We start from the raw sequence: 21,807 nt of genomic DNA, 5'->3' as shown, positions 1-21,807 counted from the left end.
AGCAGCAACTTCTAAAAGAAACAGGCAGTGCTACTGAAGTGTCCTTAGCAGCAAGGAAAAGGGAATGAATCTGAAACAAAGCAAACCCCCAAAAACACATTTTTAGCATCAGCATTAACTTTATATGACAATTTGAAAGAGTCCAGAGGCTAACTATAGTCAACCAAGTAGCTAGTAGCCTTATAAACATATATTACTCAGGATCTGATCTACTGTTGAATTCAAAGACAATATTATATATACACACTCGCTACTTACATTTTGTTCACAAAGAAGTTTAAGATCATCTCTCTGAGGTGAGCTCCCTACACCCCACTGTGTCTCTAAATCATCAATTTGATTTGGAGCATGGTGTATAATTGGACGGATATCTCCTGCAGCACTAGGATCAACCGTCAGTTCCTTCACTCTACAATCACAAAAAAAATATATTTTATTTTAAAATAAATGATGTTCTATGTAAAATAGCAAAAATAAATTAAAGCCTTATGGATTCAGATGCAATTTAATTTATTTAATAAAGGTGATGTCAACTTCACAAATTTAATGTGATTTTAAGGCCAAAAAAGGACCATTGTGATCATCTAGTCTGCCCTTCTATATAAACACAGGACATATAATTTCATCAAGGCCAATAACTTGTGGTTGAGTTAGAACATATCTGTTGGAAAAACATCCCATTTAGATTTAAAGATGGTGAATGCAAGACTGTCTGTTATAAACGGGTACAAGGAGGGGAAAAAACAACCCTAACCATAAACATTTAAGAACTGTATAAAAGTCAATAATAGTTGCAATCGTTGGTGTAAGGAGCTTCACAGATTGTACAACAAAATCTGACCAATATATTTCTCTCTCTTTGTGTGCATCTTTTTGGTTAATAAATGATTTAGCACTTTTTGACTTTAAAAACCAAATCTGTTTACTCGCACTAACAATCTAGTGTCCACAAAGAATGGACAGATCATTAATTAAAGCCAATTTCAATTCTGAAATTCTTAGAAAAGTTGAACATTAGCAAAATGAAAACAGTTTACAAAAGTGCAGCTGACATCATCCGTTCAAGCAAGGATGTCCACTTTAAAAAAAGTTTATGAACTAAATGAATCCAAATTTGCAAATAAACCGAAGAGGTTAGACAAATATCCTTCAGTAATAATTAACCTTAACAACTTGCTAATATGGAGTAAAAAACCAAAAACCCCACACGTATACATAGGATTCACTACACTAATGAAAAATAAGAAGGTATTACATTTCCTTTTATTTTTATCAGGTAATAAAATTCAAAGACTTAGAATTACTCAAAACAGACTTATGAGAACCAATCCACTAAATCTACAAAGGTGACATCACCATTTTTATGTATGAAGGGAAAAGCAAGCCTGAATATGAAATATTCAAATGTTTAAGAAAGAAAAATGAACAAAAAATTGGGAAGATGATTGCAGACCATGCAGTACCGTCACCTGTCAAACAGGACAAAAACAAAGTATGCGATGACTCAAGGCAAGGGAATAAATGAAGGTTTGGGTCTGTAAAATTATACAGCTAAACAGAAAAACTTAAAATAAAGATTCCATGTATAGAATGAAGTAGACCTGGTGATCGAAGGAGAAAAGTCGTCATACTCATAGGAAGGAGAGAGATCAGAGCGACTGCCACTACTCTGTGAGAAGGGAATGTCCGAAGGACTAATTCCAAATTCCTTTACTCTGCAGCAGCAAGATACAGCAGCATATTAAAAGACAGTGTTCTTGTAAAGACATTAATTAAAATGACAACTTTTCATTTAGCATTCTCTCTTATAGTTTTGAAAAGAATGAAACAAATGAAGCAGTTTGTTTTTAAGATAAAACATGTTTAGAGACAGTGTTGAGACATTTAGGCCTTCCTCAAATTTGAGTTTCAAGCTTGTTTCTAAGGAAATTCAACTGGCCAAATTCTGCTCATTTATAGCAGTGAAAATTTGTAATAATTCCACTGTCTTCAGTGGAGTTATTCTGGGTATACATTGGTATAATGAACAGAATTTGGCCCAAGTTCAATATTCCATGGAATTGCTCTTTTCAAAATATCAAGTGACTCCAATTATAATTACTTCAAACTGCATACTACCCAGTTTCATGCGTATTGTAAACTGCGCACAATTATTTAATGTGTCTACAGTTCATATACTATCCGCAGGAAGTCACTTATTTATAAATTGATTAGTGCTGTCAAGTGATTAAAAAAATTAATTGTGATTAAGCACATTGTTAAACAATAATGGAATACCATTTATTTAAATATTTTTGGATGTTTTCTACATTTTCAAATATATTGATTTCAATTACAACACAGAATACAAAGTGTACAGTGCTCACTTTATATTTATTTTTCATTACAAATATTTGCACTATAAAAAACAAAAGAAATAGTGTTTTTCAATTCAGCTCATACTAGTACTGTAGTGCAATCTCTTTATCATGAAAGTTGAACTTACAAATGTAGAATTATGTACAAAAAATAACTGCATTGAAAAATGAAACGATGAAAAACTTTAGAGCCTCCAAGTCCACTCAGTCCTACTTCAGCCAATCGCTCAGACAAACAAACTCGGTTACAATTTGCAGGAGATAATGCTGCCTGCTTCTTGTTTACAATGTCACCTGAAAGTGAGAACAGGCGTTTGCCTGGCACCGTTGTAGCCGGCATCACAAGATATTTACGTGCCAGATGCACTAAAGATTCATATGTCCCTTCATCTTCAACCACCATTCCATAGGACATGCATCCATGCTGATGATGGGTTCTGCTTGATAACGATCCAAAGCAGAGCGGACCAATGCATGTTTATTTTCATCATCTGAGTCAGATGCCACCAGCAGAAGGTTGATTTTCTTTTTTGGTGGTTCAGGTTCTGTAGTTTCTGCATCTGAGTGCTGCTCTTTAAGACTTCTGAAAGCATGCTCCACACCTTGTCAGTCTCAGATTTTGGTAGGCACTTCTGATTCTTAAACCTTGGGTCGAGTGCTGTAGCTATTTTTAGAAATCTTACATTGGTATCTTCTTTGCATTTTGTCAAATCTGCAGTGAAAGTGTTCTTAAAACAAACGTGCTAGGTCATCATCTGAGACTGCTATAACATGAAATATGACAGAATGCGGGTAAAACAGAGATGAAGACATACAATTCTGCCCCAAGGAATTCAGTCACAACTTTAATTAATGCATTTTTTTTTTTTTAAGAGCATCATCAGCATGGAAGCATATCCTCTGGAATGATGACTGAAGCATGGAGGGCCATACAAATGTTTAGCATATCTGGCACATAAATACCTTGCAATGCCAGCTACAAAACTGCCATGCAAATGCCTGTTCTCACTTTCAGGTGACATTGTAAATAAGAAGCAGGCAGCAGCATCTCTTGTAAATAAATGTAAACAAACTAGAAGTAGGACTGAGTGGACTTGTATGCGCTAAAGTGTTAAATTGTTTTGTTTTTGAGAGCAGTTATGTAACAAAAAAAAGTCTACATTTGTAAGTTGCACTTTCATGATAAAGAGATTGCACTACTGTACTTGTACGAGGTGAATTGATAAACAAAAGAAATAGTATTTTTCACTTTTACAGTGCAAATATTTGTAATAAAAATAATATAAAGTGAGCAGTGTACACTTTATATTCTGTGTTGTAATAGAAATCAATATATTTGAAAATGTAGAAAAACCATGCAAAATATTTAATACATTTCAATTGGTATTCTATTGTTTAACAGTGTGATTAAATCACGATTTTTTTTTAATCACAATTAATTTTTGAGTTAATCGCGTGAGTTAAGTGCGGTTAATTGACAGCCCTAAAATTGATATGAAAATGACACATTGCTAAAAGAGCATTAAGGGTTAAAATACAAAGGCAAGTGCAAGATTTAAATGTATGGACAAAGTCTACAAATATTAGGTTTGTATTAGATTTTGGCATACAAAGACAAATATAATTAATACTTCTGCACAGTATATGGGTCTCTCTAAAACAAACCAAGTTCTCTAAGAACTTGTTACAGAAATATTAAAAACACATACAGGCTTGCAGTGCATTATTTTTGCAGAGCATAATAGCATCACAATCACAGGGACAGTTTTATATGCTTGATATAGAAAACAAATTAACTGCCTCCCCTCAGTTATGAAAAAGTAAAGCTCTTCAAGGATCTCATATGTTTACTGCTGAACATTGATTTTAAGAGTTGTTGTTCCAGCAGTATACTCAAATATACAGTAACTTTAAAATGTTTCTTAGACCTACGAAGATTTTTTTTTTCTTTGCGAACCCTGGAAAACACTATGCAGTTGAGAAGTCCCTGACTACCCATTTCTACTCATAAGCCCAATTCTTCTAAAAGGAGTAATACAAAAAGAAGAAATTTTACCTCCCCACTTCTTGACAGTTAAAATATATGCCCAACCGCATTATTCTATGCATTTACAGATCAAGTTATCAAGTTTAGAAGAAAACTTAAATTTACAGGTGACAAAAAATCCTGTTTGCATTGCATACTTCTGTACTTGTGTCAAAAAGGTAAAAGTGATTAAATTAAAACAATACAGGATATCCACACTCAACCAGAAACATGTAAAAAGCATTTTTGGTTTTTGAAGGGAAGAAACAATTTTAAAATAAAAACAGAAATAGTGGGGAAAAGGAGGAATCTAGAAGCGCTGGTCTACACTTATAAAAGTTTGAGTGTTATAACTGTATCAGTGAGGGGTGTGATTTCTTGCTGATACAGGCCTTGTCTACACCTATAATTACATCAGTAAAAGCCCTAGTACACACAGTTCTACACCAGTATAATTGCATCCACACTAGGGGCTTTTTGTGGATGTAATTATACCAATATAGTTAAAGCAGCAACATTTTCTATTCTAGACCAGCCTGGAAGCTCAGGTTCTGAAAAGCAATACTTTGTCTTTCACGGCAAGGGGGTCTCAATTCCTAGTGAAAAAGTGTATACGCTACAACTGACCATCTCAGCAGAGGTCCACAAGGAGACTGAACCTGTCCTCTTGCCCCAAAAGGTGACACCTCCAGAACAGGATTGAAGCATACTGGTCAGTGTGAAGGTGCTTACACACTGTTGTAGTCCTGTCTACCAATAAATACTGGAATTCAGTTTCCAGTGCTGCTAACTTGTTACCTTTCACAAGCATGAAATTAACTTCAAATAAAATAAATGCTTGGATCAGTCTTTTGGTCTGTGTTTTAGAAAGAAATGCAAGCATACTAAAAATAATTAGAAAGTGCCTAAAATAATTATGTGTCACAGAATACCACAATTCAGAGATCTAATACAACAGCTAAATTAGCTATAAATAAAATATTTCCCATACCTATTTGCATATCTCAGTGTATTTAGAGTATTTTCACAGGATGCCATCCCTGGAGAGATAGTAGCAATCTGGAGAAAACAAACCATAAGTCAACAAACTTTTTGTAAAAAGAATAACACTGCAGAACTTAAGTTTAACCTTGCACTTCAGATTTCATATAGATTAACATATTTTTAAGGCCAGAAGGGACCATAATGATAATTTAATCTGACCTCCTGCATAACACAGGCCAAAGAAACTCACTCAGTAATTTCTGCATCAAGCCCATAATTTCTGGCTGAGCTACAGCACATCTTTTAAAACAATGCCCAATCTTGATTTGAAGACTTCAAAGTGATGGAGAATCTACCACAATCCCAAGGTAAATTATTCCAATGTTTAGTTACCTTTTCTGCTAAAAATTTCCATATTATTTCTAGTCTGATTTTGTCTAGTTTCAGCTTCTCACCACTGGATCAAACTATGCCTTTTTCTGCTAGATTAAGGAACTGTCTACTACCAGAGATCTCTCCCCATGTAGGTATGTGTAGACTGTGATCAAGTCACTTCTTAACCTTTTTTTGGATAAACCAAATTGATTGACCGTCTATCATCTCTCCCTATAAAGGTATATTTTCCAGACCTTAAATAGAATGCTAGCCAGGGTGAGGCTTTGATGGGGCCAGGAGCAGTGGAGACACCCTCAGCAGGTGTGAGGGGTATAAGATTTCAACTGGGAGCAGCTAGGGCAGCGCCCCAAGTGTTCCCTTTACTTCCCCCCCCCCCCACTTGCCTTTAGAATGTGTATGGGGGGGAAGGGAAGGGGCTGCTTCTCTCTCTCTCTCCCTCCCCTTCCTCTTACCCCTATTCTTCATGGTACAGGGCATGGGGAGAGGCTATCACATTCTACATCCAGCCCTGACCACCCATCACTGCTGCCATTGGGTGGTGGGGGTGGTAACAGGACCTGGTGATTGCCAGGGCAACGAACACAGCCAAACAGCCATTTGGGGCCCGCCGTTTCAGCCCCACCCTTAAACTATATACAATGGGTCTCCTTTGATCCCAGGGGCTAGATCACCAGTTTGGGGATCTAGAAGAGATTTTTCCAATCTGACAAACTTGGCAAACTGCCACATGGGTTTTCACCTCCTATCCAGCATCCCTGTGGTCTGCTCTCACAACTACTGTTAAGGATACCGGATTTGGTAATAACAAGTGAAACAACCTGAAGGTGCTGTATGTCACTAAGTATTTACTTAAGCACCCTATATGAACCACTAACATTTACTAGATACATACAATGCTTGGGGTCTGATCCAAAAGCCTACTGAAAGTCAGTCTGTCTTTCTGCAGCCTTTAATGAACTGTGGATCAGATGGGGGGGAGGGGAGGGGGAAATTATCACAAACTCCATGTTTTAGGAAATTGACAAAACAGCATTAAACACACACCATTATCATTTCCACTAAGTCCATCTCATTCACCTTACTTCATTATTTCAGCACCAGAGCCATGCACAGCAACTTCAAACAACTTCTATTGTTTTTTTACACAAAAGTAAAATCATCACAATTTTGAGCTGCATCCGTTTAACTGCATGGTTCTCTTTCATTCAGAAGCCTTTCCTATGTTCAGACTGCCAGCATTTACAAACATAAAATCTAATTTTAGGTAAGAGTCTGAGAAATGGGTGGTTGTTACTCCCACTCCCACTCCCTCTCATAATACTGAGCGTCCTAGCATTCTAATTTTGGTGCTTAAATTTCATTTAACTAAGCAACTCTAGCCTACAGATAAAATTAAACCTATATATTATATATATATATATATTATATATTATATGTATAGGTTCTCTCATACATTGGCTACTGCTGGGGGAATTCTGTGCCACTGCACACGTGAAGAATTCATATACCCTGCAGATTTTTTTTCTCCACAGAAAATACATTCTACTGGAGAGACACTGCAGATACGCCTTTTGCCCACCAAGGGCTGCTGTAGCACGAGAACAGAGGGCAGCCGGCTCACTGGCCATAACGATCAACAGCCGACAGGGAGGAGGAGAGGCTGCATTCCGCACAGCGCCCTGCCTGCGGGGCCAGGTGAGAAGGCACGGGATGGGGGACAACAGACAGCGGGACACAGGGGCTGCTGGGCAGTCACATAGACTAGACTAGAGTTCAAAAGGGATAGTAGGGGAGGACAGACTGTGGTGGGAGCTAAATGGGGGTGGGGGCGAAGGGCCACATGGGGATGGGGAGCAGTGGGGTGCAGTGCCACATCGGGACAGTAGGTGGCTGAGTGGTGTTGCAGGGACACATGGAGAGGGGGATAGCTGAGTGAGGGTGCAGGGACACGTGGGGATGGCAGCAGACATGCCTGACTGAATGAGAGAGGCTAAGGGTCAGCCAGAATCTGCATGGGGGAGACTCCCAAACTCCCTAACAATCCCGTCTTCAAGTGCAGAGTTACTGTCAACTTAACATTTCAGTTTAAGTCTTTATAAAAAAGCCCCAATCCCCATCAAATAGAGGGGAATTTTAGTTGATTTTCTTCCAGATGTCACCGAAGTTTGCTTTTAAAAGCAAGGCTCACTGAAAAAGGAAGTGGGAGGCCCAGTCTACTGGATCCTGGCATGAGTTTCTTCTTCCCTTACTTACTGTAACTGTGGTTCTTCGAGATGTAATGCACACTTGGGTGTGTGCATGCCCAGCATACCGAAGCTGGAGAATTTTACCTAGCAGTATCTGTAGAGGGGGGCACTCATACCTCATGGCCATAGTCTCTCCCCTGGCTATATCACGTGTCATCACCCGGACCCCTCTCAGCTCCTTCACACTGAATGCCCAGAGACATACAGATGGGATGGAGGGAGGGTCGTGGAATGAACCTCTGCATCACATCTCAAAGAACCACAGTTACAGTAAAGTAATCTTCGAGTAGATGCAGCCATGTATTCCACTTAGGTGGCTCTCAAGCTGTACCCTCTGGGGTTGGGGCTCAGAGTCTATTTAAACAAGAACTGCAGGACTGCCTTCCTAGTGTTTGCATCTGCTCTGGATGCCGCTGTAATGGCATAATGGTTTGTAAACATATGTATCAATGACCATGTGGCAGCCCCACAAATGTTCAGTATTGAGGCATCACTTAAGAACGGACCTGTATGTAGTGTACATTTCGTATGCAGTCTTGACACAGGAAGTTATCCACTTAGAGATCGTCTGTGAGGAGACTGCTTGTCCCTTCATACAGTCTGCATATGACATAAAACAGAAGAGGCAAAACCCAAAAGGATTTAGTACTGTGCGGGTAAAAGGCCAGACATCGTCTGATGTCTCACGTTCGAAGGCACTGCTCCTCCAAGAATGAATGTAGTTTAGGAAAAAACACAGGCAAATATACTGCTTGGCTTAAAGGAAACAGAGACCATTTTAGACACAAATTTCGGGTGCAGATGCAACATCACTTGGTCTTTGGAGAATTCCACAGAAGACTCCGCCATCAAAGACTGCAACTCACACACACTCACAGATGTTATTGCCATGAGGAAAGCAGTTTTTTGACATGAGAGGAAAGGGGCAGGATGCCAGAAGCTCGAATAGAGGTCCCCTGAGAGCTGCTAAGGCCATGTTAAGCACCCACAAGGGAAACAATTCCCTTACCAGTGGATGGAGACGAAGAATTCCTTTCAAGGATCTCGCCACTATGGCTTTGGAAAACACTGATCTTACATGAACGGGTAGATGAAAGGCTGAGATCAACAACAGATGTCCTTCAATGAGCTACGTGTAAGTCCCAACAACTGAAGATGCAACAAACAATCCAAGATGTCTTGGACACTAGCCAATGTGTGCTGAATTCTGCAGGCCAACGACCACACAGTCAATCAGCAGGAATGCTCTCGAACGCGTACAGTCTATTAGGGCCAGAATGAACTCCGTTTTCTGTGTAGGGACCAATGTTGACTTTCCTGTGTTGAGGATGTGACCCAGTCAAGTAAGTGCACACTGATGCATATGAGAGGAAGGATTGGGCACTGGTAAGGATAGGGATTGGTAGCCAGTAGACACTAGCCCAGGGGGGGCCCCCATCCCGACCGCAAGACGAGTGCCAATTCTGGTGCCTGTAGTGCCCCATAAATGAGCCCCAATGTGGGTCAGGTGATGAAGAACAGGAGAAAGATCCTGACTTCAATGCTGAGGAGTCTCAGGTTTCTGAGGATAAAGGCTAAGCTAGTCCTGAGGGAGCAAGAAACCGGTCTAACTCATCTGTCACCCAGAATGAGGCAGGGATCGGCACCAATAATAGAAGCGGCACTGCCAGCATCAAGTACACCAGTACCAGAAATGGTGTTGACCCGAAGTCAGCAGTGGTACTGAAACAGCTGCCAGTGCCTAAGTGGAGGGTGGTGGAAGCCACCACTGTAACATCTGTGTTGCTGACTGCAATGGTGACAAGGAGTTTCCTAGTGCCGAGTTCCTTACACCAAGTCCGGTACTGGCCCTGGTTCCACAGACTGTGCAAGGGAAACATTGGGCTGTGGTGCCAACAGACTCAAGGGTTCAGCAGCCTGTCCAGCCAATGGGCTATCAACGATGCAGCCCTGGCAAAGTTCTGGACCAAAGGAGAGGTTGGGACAAAAAGGCAAAGGATGTCTGTAGCCCCTGGTATGCCACTGATGTGGAAACAGTTACTGCCAGCCATCAGTACCGGACTCAACAGATGGTCTGAGGCCAGAACTGGAGTCAACAGTACAGGGTCTCTAACCTTCCCAACTTGGTACGTGGGAGTGGTTAAGAGGCACTCAGCACCATCCTGCGCACCAGCACTAACCCCAGACTAGTCCAATGCTTTTCCTGGAGGAGGCAGAGGAGACCCCATGAGACCTGGAGTGGTCTGAATAGACCTTATGCGACCTTTTCCTCAATGTATTCGACAGGGAACAGCTCCTCCATCTCTCTGGAGAGGTGCCTGCTCCAGAGTTCAAAGCAGAAGCACTCTTAGAACCTGAGGGTGACCTCTGATCTGCGTCTCGTAAAAAGTATATTAAAAATTGTTAGGGATCACTCCGCCACATAACAACAATGCTTAAACCCCAGAGAGGGCATCACAGTGGAATACTTAACTAAATACAACTAACACTAATCTAACCAACTTAAAAGGGTACTACTAACTACATACAACTAGAAAAAACACTAAAATAGGGAGAAGTTATGAGGTTAAGACCACATAGACCTCTGACTCCAGCCCCGAGCAGTCAAAAGGAACTAAAGAAGGTTGGGGAAGTGCCACCTCATATAGCCAGGGAGGGGCTATGGCCACAAGGCACAAGCAATGCCCCTCCACAGGTAGTGCAACGCAAAATTGTCCGGCTCTGGTACACACACACCTAAGTGGAACACATGGCTGATTTACTCAAAGAACTGTTCTCCATTTCAGCACTTGTGTGACCTGACAGATGTACTAATTTAAGGGATTCATTTTGGCCCCCAATACAGGACCACACATGAGCCTGTTTAAAGTTAAATATATGCTTATATGCTTTCCTGAACAGAGATGCTTTTCTGAATTGGGAACTTTATCTATAGATAAATTTAAATTGCTAACGAAGTATCAAATAAAGAGATCTGGATCCTACTCTTGTTTCAATTTCAAATTAAGTATCAGAGTAAAATACTGCAGCTCGCAGCATCTTTTCAACATTCAGTAAATTTAATTACGCTAAATCAGGTACTAGTGGCATAACTGTGTCCTAGCTCTTCCATGTTGTTATCTAGTTTGCTCCTCCAAGTGCCGCAGGAAAAGGTAAACATGGGACTACTCAGGGCAACTATATCTATAATCCTTCACATTAACATTATTCTGCCAGTCCAGACAACAGCAGTTTGAAACAGATGAAGATTACTGTAGTGTAGTGTAGATCACGTATTGTACAAGAGCACAGGCAATCATCCTGAGAAGAAATTCTCCTACTTCAGAGAATGGCAAAATATGGGGGTAGGGAAGGCTGGAAAAGTCTAGGGAGTCCTGCTATCCCATACCAAATTTAAACCTCTGATATTAGTACATACTGGTTGCTAAGAAAAACAGAAAAAAAATGACCGGTTTCAGAGTAGCAGCCGTGTTAGTCTGTATCTGCAAAAAGAACAGGAGTACTTGTGGCACCTTAAAGACTAACAAATTTATTTTAGCATGAGCTTTCGTGAGCTGCAGCTCACTTCTTTGGATGCATAGAATGGAACACACAGACAGGAGATATTTATACATACAGAGAACATGAAAAGGTGGAAGTATGCATACCAACAGGAAGAGTCTAATCAATTGAGATGAGCTATCATCAGCAGGAGGAAAAATAACTTTTTGAAGTGATAATAAAGATGGCCCATAGAAGGTGTGAGGAGAACTTAACATAGGGAAATAGATTCAATTAGTGTAATGACCCAACCATTCCCAGTCTCTGTTTAGGCCACAGTTAATTGTATCTAGTTTGCATATTAATTCGAGTTCAGCAGTTTCTCTTTGGAGTCTGTTTTTGAAGTTTTTTTGTTGCAAAATTGCCACCTTCAAGTCTGTCACTGAGTGGTTAGAGAGGTTGAAGTGTTCTCCCACTGGTTTTTGAATGTTATGATTCCTGATGTCAGATTTGTGTCCATGGATATGTGGACAGAGCTGGCATCGGGCTTTGTTGCAAGGATAGGTTCCTGGGTTAGTGTTTATGTTGTATGGTGTGCGGTTGCTGGTGAGTATTTGCTTCAGGTTGCGAGGCTGTCTATAAGCGAGGACTGGCAAATGGTTGGGTCATTACACTAATTGAATCTATTTCCCTATGTTAAGTTCTCCTCACACCTTCTATGGGCCATCTTTATTATCACTTCAAAAAGTTATTTTTCCTCCTGCTGATGATAGCTCATCTCAATTGATTAGACTCTTCCTGTTGGTATGAATACTTCCACCTTTTCATGTTCTCTGTATGTATAAATATTTCCTGTCTGTGTGTTCCATTCTATGCATCCGAAGAAGTGAGCTGCAGCTCACGAAAGCTCATGCTAAAATAAATTTGTTAGTCTTTAAGGTGCCACAAGTACTCCTGTTCTTTTTGCAGAAAAAAAATGATTCATTTAAACAGATCACATGACTGCCACAAGCTTTTCTTTATGAATTATTATGGGACCTAATAAACAAGATCTGCAAGTTTCTAAATCCTTGCAAAGCCATTACTGTGTAAAGGGGGTATCCGGCATTAGCTTGCATCAAGTTGTGTTCAAACTAAGCCCTCACCTGAAATCAATCTATTCAAAAGGTATTTGACAGAGGACTACATATGCTGCAATATTTAGGTATAACTGTGAAAAATTTCCACTAGAGAGACAAGGCCAATGACGTAATATCTGTTGTTAGATCAACTTCTGTTGGGGAGAGACAAGCTTACACACAGCAGCTGTCTTTCTAATATCCTGGGACCAATACTGCAAAAAAAGTTCCCACTAGTACTTTCCGGGTAAAAGTTAGCAGATTTCTTAAAAACATCGGGCACCTTTCCTCACTCCATTAGGTTACAGTTTTTGAGTCTTTGTTCCGGAACTACACCTCTTCACTCTACTCTTTGGTAGGGAAAAAAACCGTTCCCTATCATTTTGGAATGGCTACATTTGGAGAACAATTCTGCTCTATATTTCCTTTGGAAACATGAACCTGAAATCATTACCAAAAGCTCCGTATTTTTAAATTCACATATCACAAATGAACGAGAGATACAGACACGAGAGAGGAGAAACAAAGACATTCAGTTACAAAATAACAGGCATAGTACATAGACAAAACCAAGAGGTTCTTAGTGTAATATAGGAGCCAAAGAAGATGCTTTGTAAATATTTATAATGTATTCAGATCTCAAGAGGAATGATTCACCTGTTGCTGCCTATTGTTTCATTACTTTAGCAAGCTATAATTTGACACTCTAGTTACCTGTCATGTACCGACAACCATCTTTGCACATTGATTCGGAAGCAGGCTGACATTACGGAGACAGTAAACATCATTGGAGAAGACATGCTTGTTCCAAGTCTCTTTTATCAGGGTCTTATTTTCCTAAACTGTTACCCTTAGCTAATATTTCTCAAGCATGGTCTTACTCGGTGGAGGACTGCAAAACAAAATCTAATTTAATCTGTTCAGTTTTTTCTGAGTTATTCAAGCGTGAAAAGAATGGTTACTTAACCTTATAGTAATAGTGGTTCTTTGAGATGTTGCCCATGCAGATCCAACTCTAGGTGCTCACATGCTCTATGAGCACAGCAAGATGAGAATATTTTGAAGAGCAGTGTGTGTTGGGCCCCAGCCACACTGTGCATGTGCCTCCCTGGATATGAAATGCCTCAGCAATCCCTCAGCTCCCTCACTATTTCAGAATCCAAGATAAGAAAGACTGTGGGAAAGCAGAGATGGACAGTACATCATGGGATCCACACAAACATCGCAAAAACCAGTTACTATAAAAGGTAAGAATTTTTTGCTTCAAGTATGTTTCTGTGTGGATCCCACTCTAGGTGGGATTGAGTTCTGACTGTCACTTAACTAGAACAACTGACACTTCTCTATCAAATTTGGTATCTGATCTTGCAGTCAGGTTAAGGGCATAGCATTTAATGAAATTAAGAGGATTAACTCTACGTAGCCGCCTTGCAAATTTCAGACACAGAAATCCTAAAGCATGGAAAGGATGCAGCTTGTGCTCTAGTGAAGTGAGCTCTAATATGTGAAGAAACTGGTATATAAGCCATACGATCATATAATAGACAGATATACACTGTGTAATCCATTTTGAAATTGTCTTGAGAGGAGATGGCAAAAAAAAGAAGGGGGGAGAAGACAGCCTAAAAGAGTTTGTCCTGTCAAGTTAGTATATTATAAGGCTCTCCCAAGGTATGGAATTCCCTTCTCCCCCCAAGACTCCATACCTTCAGGGGGAGAGAGGAATAGATAAATTAGGTCAAATGAAAGGCTGACAACTTTGGGAATCAACTTGGGATGAAGTTTTTATACCATCATCTCTCTGTGAATGGATGTGTAAGGAGGGTTAACTGAGAGCTTGGAGTTCAGTTCCAACTGATGTAATGGTGACTAAAATGGCCATCTTGAGTACATCATTCAGAAAGAGGCTCAAAGGGGGAGGCTCCATCAGGTTTCTAAGGATAACGTTGAGATCCCCACACTGGAGTGGTTTCTCTCATTGGTGAGTAAGGTCTGGTCTACACTGAAAAGTTACATGGGCTTAGTTACGTCTCTCAGGGGTGTGAAAAATCCACAACCCGAGAGATGCAGTTAAATCAACCTAATACTCGGTGTAGACAGTGCTAGGTCAACAGAAGAATTCTTCTGTCAACCTAGCTATCACCTCTCAGATACATGGATTACCAAAACAATAGGAGAACCCCTCCCATCACAGAAGTAAGTGCCTACACTGAAGCGTTACAGCAGCTAATCACATGCAATGTATGAACAGAATGTGCGGACTGCACATTCAAATTAATGCCCCTCTGTATTAATTTGAATTTATATTCAAAATTTGTTTGACTGTACATTAACAATTAATGCTCTGCTTCCTTGCTTTTATAAACACAGGAGATAAAGGGCAAACAACTATGTTAATGCAACACTAAGAGTTAAAACACAGAAGTCAGTCAATTCAAATATTCTCACAGCAACTAACTTTGCATCATTGCATAAACCTAACCTTTTTTGTACTTCTTGTGGTTAATTTGCCTTAATATAATATTTTTGCAATGTGGCATAATTAGAACCATAAAACTTTTCAATTTACTGGCTTCTGATACATTTAAGTATCACCCATAACATTGCTTTAAGAATTTTTTAAGAAGAGGTAGATGAGATTTTTTTTTTTTAAATCTCCATTCTGGCTTTATTTAAAAACACAGTGCAATGTGAAATTTTTGTAGCAGAGTTTTTCTCTAACGTTTTTATTGAATTAGCTATAAGAGCCAGGGGTATCGCTGGTTTTTGACTCATTACCTAATACATCTTATTTCAGGCACTTCAGATATTTAGCCCTTAACATCTGTAATCTGTAAGTTACCCAGTGTTAGTGGAAATACTGTTCTGCAACCATGACCTTGTGCTAATACTGTACACACATTTTAAAAGTCTATCACAGTGAAGGCATGCTACTTTAACACATATTAAGTTAAATTACAGTGGTGGCTTTAATGTGAACAGCAATTAATACACGTTAAAGGCAGTTTTCAGAGTAGCAGCCGTGTTAGTCTGTATCTGCAAAAAGAACAGGAGTACTTGTGGCACCTTATATACACTAGTCTTTTCAAACATGTTAAAACAAGTTAGTTAAAACATGTTAACATTGCACCTTTAAATCCTAATCCAGACAGTCCCATAGGCATAGCTCGTTGTGATTTAGTCTGCCTTTGTTACTTCAGAGGGCCAGTCAGTTTGGTATAACCTTTTATACCAGAGCAGTCAAAAGCCAGAGAAAATGGCTTTACACTCCAGTGCTCTCTTATATACTATGATTAATAACAACAATCATAATAATATATACTTAGATTAGCAATAATACAGTATTTACAAACCCAAAGAGGATGCCCTTACTAAAAGTCTGGAGCTATGCTGATGCTCCTTTGAAGCTGAAGATTTTGTTGGATGTTTCCAACTTCCAAATACTCAAGGTACCGCAAGAAAACTAAAAAGGGCACTGTGCCAGCAAACCAGAGTTCTGCTTCTCAGAGGGTCGCAAGATAAGATTTGCAACTTCTCCTTCCGAGCTCTGATAGCTCAAAACAATATCTTTAAGCAGATCTTACATCTGAGGCTTTCTTTATAGCGAAACAGGTCCCACTCATAATTGTCCACATTGAACATCTCTTTTTCAACTCTTGAAGCTTCTGGATCACATTCTGATTTCCTACATACAGTAGAGAACATTTTAAACACTAGGCCCACTAAGGCTTAATACTAAAAATTATAACAGAAAACCTAATAAACTATAAAAGGACAATTTGGATAAAACAATCCATGAATTACTTGTAAAGAGCTTTTCAGGCTCAAAGAGCAGCCCTCCAAGGCTGATTTGTGCAAGAGAAAACGAACTAGTGGGTATATACTAGCACATTTCAAGAACCTGATAGTCATGTATTCACATGCATACAAGATGTTCCTTAAGATGGAAGTTTATGGATAATATATACAACCCACATTTGCAAAATGTTTTGAACTCTAATGGCAAATTAGAATATGAGAAAGATTTATTTCTCTTGTAAACAAATCTCCTTACAAGAAAAGATTCTCTCACTGACAAAAGAGAATAATTGGGGAAAAAATGAAATTTTGATAAAGTCTTTTACATGATCAATAAAATGAGACTATTTTCTTTAAAAGTATTTACTTTTTGTTTAAAAAAAATCCACATTCTAAGGCTAAAAATACTTGAAATCTTATGCCTCAGCAAATCAAAGGTGTGTTTGTATTAGCTGACAACCCATGTGTTCTAGCTTACATACCACATAAGGTGTTAACTTTACACATATACTAAAGTTTTAATCAGAGTTGTAGTTATTATGAGAACCATAACTTACAAGTTCCTGACATCTGTGTGTGTAAAATAATCACAAAGTTGCTCTAGCAGTTTTTAGAAGTTCCTTCTTTTAATAAATTTAAAAAAAAAAAAAAAACCACACACACGATCATGGTATTCTACAGTCAAATAAATGTAGTCATTACATTGCATACTCACATTTTTCACACACTAGGACTTTACGCCCTTTACATAGAACATACTGTGTTTGAAAGTGTAAATTCTGAAAACAGCAGTGTGTAGACAGTCTTATCAGAAAGGATGCAACAAACTTGCAGACCTTTACAATGCCATTTTAAAATATAGGGGTCAGAAGAAAGACAGCATCAGATGTAGTTTCTCAAGACTGGCAAGCCCTTTGCTACACTCTCTGCATCAGTTTCAGTTTTGCACTTTCAGTGGAGCCCAGTACATTAAGTTGATGTCCTAGACTAGAGCATGTGTAATCTGAACTGAGTGTGTCACCAATTACATGATCTAATTCAGCGATTCTCAAACTGTGGGTCGAGACCACAAAGTGGGTCACAACCCACTTTTAATGAGGTCGCCAGAGCTGGCATTAGACTTGCTCGGGCCCGGGGCCAAGCCCGAGCCCCACCATCCAGGATCAAAGCCAAAGTCCGAGTTCTTCAGCCCTCATTGGGGGGGATCAGATTACAGGACCCCAAATGGGGAAGAAGCCCTTGGGCTTCAGTTTAGGCCGCACCCAACTTTGGAATTGGCCCCCCCACCCACAGGGCAGTGGGGCTCTGGTGGGCTCGGGATTCAGTCCCCTCTCCTGGGGTCATGTAGTAATTTTTGTTGTCAGAAGGGGGTCACCGTGCAATGAAGTTTGAGAACCCTGATCTAATTCATAACATCAATGGTTGGGGAGTAAGAGTGGTCAGAAGAAACAGAAAGACTATTTCGAGGGTGGGAAAGGCTGGCTAGGGGTTTGTAGAGGTGCTGAACAGCTGACTGGTCTGTCCTAACTATCTTAAACTATGTTTGATAATATGTTACTTCACAAGTGGTGCAATTTGTACATATCTGGAATTTTCCCATTTCTCTGCTTTGTTAAAAATGAGTAATTTTCCAATTGCTTATAAACCTTGTTTCTACAAATGTTTCCACAATCAATCATACAGAATTTAAAAAATAAAACTTTAAAAAAAAACATCTAAATGCAACAACATTTTTTCACTGTCTTAAAAAAACCCACAGCCAAAAATATTTGTTTAAAACATACATACACAAAAATACCCCCAAACCCAACATCTTGCCTTTAGGCTGACAATAAGCATGAGAAAATTCAAAATAAAAAGTGAAGTGCCTGAAAAATGTGGCTTATAATGAAAGGGTCTTCACATTCCTAATTATGGGAATACTGTAATTATGTGGCTGGAAAACAAACAAAAATATCATGCAAATTTCCACACCCCTACATTCAGAGGCTCATTTTACATATTTCTGAAATTAAAAAAAATGAATGTTTCATCCATAATTAAATCACAAAGAACTGATCAAAGATCATAAGAACCACTCCAGCATTCTTAACGCAATTCTCAACACAATAACGAAAACAATAGTAAATTCTTCTCACAGATGTCACAAAATTATAAAATTAAGCAAATTCAACCTAGGAAATCAGGAAAATAATACACAGATATCTGTGTAGTACTCAAAAAGAGTGGTATGATTTTAATCAGAACTGCACTCTGATTCAATAACTCTAATTCGTGCATGTATTCATATTCCTATCTATCTGTTTGCTATTTTTGATTTAAAAAGTTTTCACCACTGTTACCACAGCAGATCTAATACAGCTATGGCAAAGTGAGTTTGGTCTATTCTGGCTTTGCACTAGTAATAAAACATGTCAAAGAAACTAACTGTAGGGCCAATTTATGCTCATGGAAAACAGGCACAAGTAATGGAAGACTAACTTGCAGAATCTTTATTACTAGTGCTCATGCACAAGCCAGAAAGAACACAGCTCAGCTTTTATGATTCTGGGTGAAATTAGTTGAGTTGGCTGTTTGGAGGAGGTGGGTGTGGGGGGGAGAAAGAGCACCACATTTCCATTTATAACTTCAACGTTTGATCCAGAAGTTATTGAGAGAGAACAGTTATGGAACACAAAATGTCATTTTTACTAAATCGATTTCACAGTAGAACTACACTTTAAAGTTAAAGAGAACCTTTGGTTCTCCTAATCAGTTCCCTCTGCCAATTTGACAGAACAAGTCCTGCTTTTCAGAATGTATGCTGAGTAATGATATTGCACGTTGTTGTAAGTATGTCTCTATCCCCTTCTTTAATTTTCCTATACCAACTTCTCTAATCCCTTTCACCTCCAAGCAGACTTGCTACCAGGTCTGAATTTATCTTTTTGTCAGGTCAGACTCTCATGCATTTCCCCCCATCTTTTCCAAGATTCTGATATTACTGCCAAACACACACACAATGAAGATATCTGGCTGGGGAGAAGGAAAAGGGGGAGGATTTTCCTGTTGAAAGATAATCTCTAGGTGTCATGCCGTATGTTGGATACAATCAAGTTTAATATACATTCCATGGGTGGCGTACCCGAGCCCTCTTATCCACTGACACTTTAAAAAACCCCACACTCTAATCTGGGTCTATGCTGGTTATGGGATATGTATGTATCTTGTGATCTTTGTAACCGATACCTGTAATCCCTCATAGCTCAAGCTGGACTCCAGACTACAGTATCTTCCCTTTTAACTTGTGTATATTTAATTTTAAACATTATTTTTAATAAAAATGTTAAATCTACTGTCTCAGTAGCAAATTACCAAGACTAACCATATGATCATTAATAGGCAGTTCCTGTTCTCTTTATAAATATATCACTTACAATCTAACAAACAAAAACTTACCATACAGGTACGGGAATTTTCTCCTATGAATGAATCTCTTAGCACCTGAGTAAGTTTGCTTGCTCTGAATGGAGTATGAGGTTTATTTCGGCCTAAGGCTCTAATGCACTCCTGAAAGAACAAACAAGTTTATGTTCTCCTCATAATCAAAGCAAAAATATTACAATATAAATGCAATCCACATACAGAAAATATAAGCACTGGATGATATGTTGCTGTACTTTAAATTAATATTAAGTTAATGTTAGGGGTCCACCTTCAATGAATGTAATGATAGAAGTTCAGAATTAATACTACCGGTATGTCTACACTCAAGCTGGGGGTGTAATTTTCATCGTAGGCAGACACATGCATACTAGCTTTAATCAAGCTAACACACGAAAAATAGCATTATAGCAGTGGCGACAAGCAGCATGACAGGATAGACGCCCTGAGTATAATCCCTAGGTACTAAAATGAGTAGCTCATTCTGCCTCCCAGGCTGCTGCAGCTATGCAACTATTTTTAGCATGCCTGCTTGATCAAATCTAGCGTACACATGTCAACCTTAGCTGGAAATTACATCTCCAGGTCAAGGGCAGCCAAACCTTTAGTCTCCAAGTTCACAATCACAGCACTGTACTTACGCACTGAAAGGCAAGCACATAACTGTACTTTGTGGAGGAAGTGTGGTCTAGCGAGGAAACATGTTAGAATTGTGCATCTGGAGTTCTAGGGAATTCAGTGCATGCAAGGTTAAGTGGCAGCTGAGCAAGGGTTTTGAGGATCTCAGTGGCCCCTAAATGTTGGACTTAGGCATGAAAACCATTTGTGGATCTAGCCCCCAAATGTCACTTGTTAATAATGTTGCCATCCCATGCTTATGCTAAGAAAAATCTTTATACCAAGTAATTTTATGTTCTATATCATGCTTGTTACACAGTAATTAACAAGTAGAAATATAGTACAAGTGTCCGCTTAAGCATTTGGAGGAAACATTTTAAATGCCGTAGCAATCAATTTATCAATTTAGTGGACAAGACCTACCTCACAAACACTCATCTTATTAGACACTTTTTTTGGTTATATGAAGAATAATAAATGAGAAGACTTCCATCTGCTCAAATAGAATTGGGTGAATTTTATTTACCTTGAGTGCTAAAAGGCTCTTGTTAATTTCAGCACCTTCCAGTCGTGTTTGCCTATCTGCACTGGAAGTATCTGCTCCTCTTTCATTTCCAGCTAAATCAATCAGAGAAAATTTACCATGCAGTTTCCCTTTCCTTCGGAGAATAATCTGAAACACTGCATGGCTCCGAGATGAATGTGCATTTGCAGATGTCTGACCAGATGTTCTTTTTTAAAAAAAAAAAGGGGGGGGGAGCGGGGGGAGAGAAGAGATACTATTTAGTGCACATGAAGGACCACACACAATGAAACATCCTATAAGTTAGCTCTTCAGGGCAGGGAAGTGGAGTGTTGATAGTGCCTAGCATGTTGTGGACACTACCAAAATACAACTTGACAAAAACAGTAAAATTACATATATTGCTCCATCTCGTCTACCAGGAAAAAGGGGAGAGAGAGCGAGCGAGCATGAAAGAAAAAGAGCAGTATCCTAGCATTTTTCCCTCCCCCAATGTATAATCAGACTCGGAGCATTTTAAAACTGGATCCTAGAAAGAACATTTTAATCTATTGAGAGCAATAATCATGGCAAAAGACTATTTTTAAACACAGTAAGGATGAATTTAAAAAAAAAAAAAAAAAATTTTACGGTTAAGAATCTCAGTTATATAACATAAATGTATGCTGTCTTTTAAAACCTAAAAATCTGGCAGTATTCCAGAGTATTAACTATGTGACGTTAAGACAGTAAGCTGGTTACATAAATACATACAGTTCACAGCACACAAAAAATTCATCTCAACTCCTCTTGACAGATGTAGATAACCAAACAACCCTTATCCAAAAGGAAGGCAACA

General features: G+C 39.1%; 1 protein-coding gene across 8 annotated transcripts in view; it reads right to left on the bottom strand.

Moving 5' to 3' along the window:
* KIF2A (kinesin family member 2A) overlaps positions 1 to 21,807 on the bottom strand; it is an 87,428-nt gene that overhangs the window by 11,273 nt on the left and 54,348 nt on the right. For 7 of the 8 annotated variants that reach the window (XM_039543574.1, XM_039543573.1, XM_039543570.1 and 4 more), the window contains exons 14-17: positions 20,973 to 21,177; positions 19,844 to 19,954; positions 5,375 to 5,442; positions 259 to 409 (exon numbers count right to left, since the gene is read on the bottom strand). In XM_039543574.1, coding sequence (XP_039399508.1) covers positions 259 to 409; positions 5,375 to 5,442; positions 19,844 to 19,954; positions 20,973 to 21,177 — 535 coding nt within the window. Of the gene's footprint in view, positions 1 to 258; positions 410 to 1,601; positions 1,716 to 5,374; positions 5,443 to 19,843; positions 19,955 to 20,972; positions 21,178 to 21,807 lie in introns of all 8 variants that reach the window. The other variant, XM_039543577.1, reaches the window with a different exon arrangement.

The sequence above is a fragment of the Mauremys reevesii genome, linkage group 6 (assembly GCF_016161935.1).
Source record: "Mauremys reevesii isolate NIE-2019 linkage group 6, ASM1616193v1, whole genome shotgun sequence".
Taxonomy (NCBI): domain Eukaryota; kingdom Metazoa; phylum Chordata; order Testudines; family Geoemydidae; genus Mauremys; species Mauremys reevesii.
The sequence above is the reverse complement of the archived record's forward strand: the minus strand, read 5'-3'. Positions and strand labels throughout refer to the sequence as shown.